This window comes from Populus alba, chromosome 1 (genome assembly GCF_005239225.2).
Source record: "Populus alba chromosome 1, ASM523922v2, whole genome shotgun sequence".
Classification (NCBI taxonomy): Eukaryota; Viridiplantae; Streptophyta; class Magnoliopsida; order Malpighiales; family Salicaceae; genus Populus; species Populus alba.
This window is the reverse complement of record NC_133284.1, coordinates 5,118,379-5,124,468: the sequence shown is the minus strand read 5'-3', so window position 1 is coordinate 5,124,468 and position 6,090 is coordinate 5,118,379. Positions and strand designations below refer to the sequence as shown.

General features: G+C 39.1%; 1 protein-coding gene across 1 annotated transcript; it reads right to left on the bottom strand.

Moving 5' to 3' along the window:
* Positions 1–1,984: 1,984 nt before the first annotated feature.
* Positions 1,985–5,869, bottom strand: LOC118061359 (uncharacterized). Its single transcript, XM_035074792.2, has 2 exons — positions 2,712–5,869; positions 1,985–2,629 (listed from the first exon to the last, which is right to left on the bottom strand). The coding sequence occupies exons 1-2, from the start codon at positions 5,650–5,652 to the stop codon at positions 2,112–2,114; spliced, it is 3,459 nt and encodes a 1,152-aa protein (XP_034930683.1). The 5' UTR covers positions 5,653–5,869; the 3' UTR covers positions 1,985–2,111.
* Between the last annotated feature and the right edge of the window lie 221 nt (positions 5,870–6,090).

Below are 6,090 nucleotides of genomic sequence, written 5' to 3'. Positions count from 1 at the left end.
GTCACAGGTTTTAGCCAAATCGCTAGGTTTTGATTGGGTCATCGGGTCAATCATATTTAAAAAAAAATAAAATAACATCATTTTGGTTAAAAAAATAAATAGTCAACGGGTTGGAACATGGTTTTTGATTGGGTCTTGTCGGGGCAATCAGGTCACTTTCACATTGAATCCACACTTCCATCACTACATATTAGTACAATGATATAACGAGCTTGACTTACCTCACTTTGTAACATCCTCCACGTAATTTCAATTTTTATTTCAAACATATTACAGACAAATCGATCACATAACATTCTAGATAATTCATTAAGGGATATGTCTAATGTAGTAGTTAGAAACTCATGGTTTTCTTCATTATAAGTGATATCATTGTCGATATTGACAATAATACTATCATGGAAGCATAATATTCCTAAATTACCAGATATTTTGTCAAACAACACAACAAAATACAATTTTAATTAATTAATATATCTTAGAGCTAATCAAAATGCATAATTTATCAATAAAACCATAATGGTAACATAATCAGGCAACACCTACATTCATCAAAGTAATTGGCCAACACCTACATTCATCAAGTTTCATTTTCATAACAAAATTATCAATCAAACTCATGTATTTCATAGTTAATTTATATATATATATATATATATGTGTGTGTGTGTGTGTGTAATTCGGTATAATTCATAATTTAACCTAAATCAACACCAACTCTAACAAATAATTTTATTAATTCACAATCAACAACAACCCAAAATCATATATTATTTACAAAATAACCTAATTACAAATTATATTTAATTAACTTACTTAATATTGTATGAAATCAAATTAACACATATTAGCATAAATTACATCAAATTGATAGAGAAGAAGTGTTTAATATACCTCTAAATGTAGAATGCGGGTGATGATGATAACTATTTTGGTTGGAAATTGGATGAGTCAATGAGGAGAGAGAGACAGAGGGGCGGTAATCTCGGGCTAGAGAGAGATTGGTGATCTCACAATGTTTTTGGGTATGTTTCGTGGTGGGGTAAGAGAGAGAAAGGTTGTTGACGACGACGGAGAGAAGGGATGGGCAAGTAGCTATTGAGGAGGGGGGAAGAATGAGAGAAAGGAGCTATAGGTATTAAATTCGAATAAAGTCGCATATACAATTTGCGACTCGAGTGTTGCAGATAAAAACTACAAAATAAAAAGTCGCAAACGGTATCTAGAATTCACGTGTCGCAATTGTCTTATGACTCGTGAAACTTTATTATATCCCCAAATATTTTCTTTGCTATAGTACTTTACCTTTTTTTTTCCTTCCTGTGCTAAAAAAAAACTCGGTACACATGCATAGACTGAGTGCAAATTTGGAATCTAATTCTTTGATTCTGATTACCCAACTGGAAAATGAGAAAAAGTGATACCCAGCATGGAAAGGGTGCCCAGTCAGAGATCATGGGACCCACCCTAATGGTTAATTCAATGACTTGATCTTCGAGTCTGAGTCCATCTGGCTGTCATACTTTTTGTGAACTTTCCGCCAGATACTTCCTTTCTATCCATCCTAGAAATGCCTTAATTTGAATAGTGTGCTGCTGACTTATCAGCTTTATTACAGTAATGAACCAAAAGCAGTCCTTGGGAGAAGAAACCTGAGACACTAAGATACTAGCTAGGTGTTGGTGTTCCAATTGCTATTGAGCAACATGAACATGGTCCTAAACCAGTTACAGACCACCTTATCCAGTGTTATGAATGCAATGTTTACCCCATCTGGTATTTTCCAAGAAGCTGATTACTACTTATCTTGTACTGATTTTGATCTTTAAGCAATCTACTGTATTCTATCATTCTGTGCTCTGTAAATGGGGACTTAGGATTTGTAAGAAAGCAGAAGTTATTCAGCATCAATTTGATCCTTTTTGAGCATTAAACCAAAGACTAAGCCTGCTAGTATTTGCTCTATTTGCTGTACTTCATGTAGTGATGACAAACAAAAGTATTATTAACGTGTCCCTCTTTACATTATAAAGAACAAAGAGTTTCAAACTGAAGAAACATGGAAGAAACAAGCTTCTCCTCTGCATAGTTTTGCGACCATTAAAAAGTTCTCACTTGAAACCAGTTTTGGAGTTCGAAGAAGATGAGTAAAGTAATGAGAATGCAGAGAAACTTGAGTTGTTGCTCTTTGGAAACAAACTTTGTGTTGCTGGCTTTGATGATGATGTCGCTGGAACTCCACTGGACTTCTTATTTTCTTGATTATCAGGTGCTGGTGATCCCTTAAGGAGCACATCGACCTTTTCATACTCCTCCCTTTCATGTTTGATCTCCTTAAGCATTGCAGCCACGTCTTTCATATTTGGTCTTTCATCGGGGGATGAATTTACACACAACAAGGCGATGCCTAATGCTTGCATCATTTCTTCAATTTCTGACGCCGGTCGAGATAGTAGGCTTGGATCTAACACTTCAATTCCTCCCCTCTTCTGTCTCACCCAATCCACCACATGTAGTCCATCTGGTATTGTTGGATCAATCGGTTGCTTTCCCGTCAAGACTTCTAATATCACCACACCATAGCTATAGACATCGCTCTTTTCTGTGATCTTCATCATGTAGCCATATTCTGTGTACAACAGAGAAATATTAGTGCAGGATTGCATAGATCAAAACAGACATGAGAACTGAACTGTAGATAGTTAACTTACCAGGAGCAATGTATCCATAAGATCCAGCAACTGTATTGGATGACCGGGCAAAGTCACCATCATCAACAAGCTTAGCAAGGCCAAAATCAGCAATGTAAGGCTCGAATTCAAGGCCAACGAGGATGTTATTAGCCTTTATATCCCTATGAACAATTGGAGGGACACAATCATGATGCAAATAAGCCACACCCTGAGCTGCTCCCAACAAAATTTGGTACCTAAGTTCCCATTGCAAGGCATTTCCTGTTCTTTCATGGAGGAGACTACCCAAGCTTCCATTAGGCATATAATCATACATAAGCAATCTTGTGTTTCGATTCCAACAACAACCCAAGAACCTAACAATGTTCTTGTGCCTGATGGAACCAAGTGTTTTCACCTCTGTTGAGAAGGAATCACGGACACCACATTTTTCATCATCACATCCATTGGCTGCAGCCATTGCATTTGGCCAAAGTTTCTTCACTGCAATGACTTCACCATTGTCCATATCAGCACGATAAACAACCCCAGAACATCCTTTCCCAACAACATTGGTATCCACGAGGCATCTCAGTACTTGATCGACAGAGAAGTTCAATTTCTGGAATGGAGTAAATTGCCAGGGCCATGAATCGCCCAACTCAGAATCATCATCATCATCTCTAATTGTTCTTCGTGCCCGAATAATTGCGATTGTTCCCATAATCACCATTGCTACAGTCAATGTGATCAGCAAAGCAAGTGCTAGCTTAAGCCTTCGTGACCGCCTTAAGTCGTTCTCATTTCTTGGCAGCCCTGCCCTGTCAACATCGTTCAAGAAACACGAGTCCTGGATTGAAGAACATAGGCCTTGATTACCTGCCAAGTCTGTAGGCGATAACTGTCTAAACAGCTTATTATCAGGAAGATAACCGGTGAAGTTATTGTAAGATATGTTGAGAGAAACAAGGTTGCCAAGCCCTGCAAGTGGACTTAAATGTCCCTCAAGCTTGTTATGCGAGAGGTCTAATATTGATAGCCTAGTCAGTGCAGATATCTGAGGTGGGATTGGCCCTGTAAGTCCATTGCTGCTGAGATTGAGAGCAATTTCAAGGGTTTCGATATGACCCAGTTCCATTGGGATGCTGCCAGTGAGCCCATTGCTGCTGAGATCAAGCAATTGAAGACTTGAGGATAGGCCAAGCGACAAAGGTATTGATCCAGAGAATGAATTCCTGCTTAAAATTAGCTTGTTTAGTGACATAAGACGACCAAAACTTGCTGATATCTGACCAGTAAATTGATTAGTTGAAGCGTCCAGGACCTGGAGCCCAGTTAGAGATGACAATGAATTTGGTAGAGGACCCTGTAAAATGTTGTTGCTAAGGTCTATCATTTGCAGTTCTGTGCAGTTTCCAATCTCATCAGGCACCGGCCCAGAAAGGCGATTGCTGGACAGATCAAGAAAGTTCAAGATTCCAAGACCTCCGATTTGCTTAGGAATGGTACCAGCAATCCTGTTGTTACCAAGCCTTAAACGCACTAGAGAGCTACAATTACCAATTTCTGGTGGTAAAGGACCAGAAATGTCGTTGGATATCAAGAGAAGTTTTGTGAGGTTTTGAAGCTGAAACAGGCCTGGAGGAATGCTACCAGTGAGTGCATTGTGAGACAAATCTAGTGCTTGGAGGTTACTGCAACTAGCCAAACTTGAAGGAATGCTTCCTTCAAGCTGGTTTTGCCAGGCAAAAAACACAGTGAGCTTCGACAACATTCCAAGCTCAGGTGGGATCAAACCTGAGATCTGATTTGTGTCCAGTTCTAGTTGCGTAAGGTTGGTAGCATTAGAAATATTTGATGGTATTGAACCAGAAAAATTGTTATCACTAATCATAAACTCTTCAAGCTGAAAAAGGCCTCCTATTGAAACAGGTATAGTCCCAGAAAGAGAATTCAAAGAAAGATCAATCATTTTCAGGCTAGTGCAATTGCCAATCTCTTCTGGGATAGATCCAACAAGACTATTTTTCCACAACAACAATTGTTCGAGCTTATGAAGCTTGCCAATCTCCGCAGGAATGGATCCAGAGAGACTATTTTCATAAAGAAACAAGCTCACAAGCTCAGAGCAGTTACCTAAATCAGGAGGAATCTCACCAGAAAGCATTGTAGTATAAATGGACAGACTTTGCAGCTTGCTTAGCTTTCCCAATGAAACAGGCAAAGAACCTGAAATTCTTGTATCAGCCAGTCCCAAAACAGTCAAGTTGCTGCAATCTCCGAGCTCATCAGGAACTTTGCCAATAATGTCTTTGTTGCCGCCAGCTCTGAGGACTTTAAGACTGAACAACTTGCCTAGCTCGGGTGGAATATACCCAACAAGACGATTATCAAAGAGAAGCAGATTCTTGAGTCTAATGCAGTTGCTTATCTCAACTGGGATTTTACCAGTTAACTGATTAGAGTTAAAAATCAAGTCCTCAAGATTCTGAAGCTTGCCAATACTTGCAGGAATGGTTCCAACAAGACTATTAGCGCTAAGGTCAATAAATTTAAGTGACACACAGTCACCAATATCAACTGGGATAGTTCCAGTGATATTAGCATCAGAGATAATAAGTTTACTAAGAGATTGAAATGAAGAGAGGTTCAATGAAAAAGGAATTTGAAGAGGAACTGACTGAATGTTTATCTCTGTGACAAAACCTTGTGGAGAGCATGTTATGGAGGTCCACTTGCATGGAGTGGAATCAAGATTGTTCCAATTAGAGAAAGAAGAAGATATTGAAGGAGAGGGATGTAGCCAAGAAAAGAGAATAGAGGCCTCATGGTTTGGTATTGCAGCAGCAGAAGTGAAAAGAAGAGTTGAGAAAAGAGTGTTTAGGATAAAGAATGATAATGAAGAAGAAGAGGAGGAGGAGGAGGAGAAGGAGGAGGAGGAGGAGAGGAGGAGGTTTTGCCTCGAGCTGGGCATCGACATTTGCCTCAATTTCCCAAACTTTGTTTTCGGGTTTGCATCATTGGGTTTTGCTACTTCTGCTTCTCTCTCTCTCTCTCTGCCTAAAACACTATATTTCTTGCTTGCTTTGAAATCAAACACAAAACAAGTACTACAGTGTTTAGCACCTTTGCCTCGTAATTTAAAACCAAAGCACAAACAAAACTCTAAACAAAAGAAAATAATCCTATAAGATATCATTAATCAAAGGAAAAAACCAATGCCTAGAGATCAACAAACTGCACCACCACCACCACCCCACCCCCACCCCCACCACCACACTCTCACCTAGGATCCCAATAATCTCTCTCTTGTGACATATATATATATATATATATATATAAAGGATTTGCTACGCGGGTTCCCACGCAGAGAAGAGAGGCAACGCATGTACACATGACTTTTCGATATCTCTCTTTG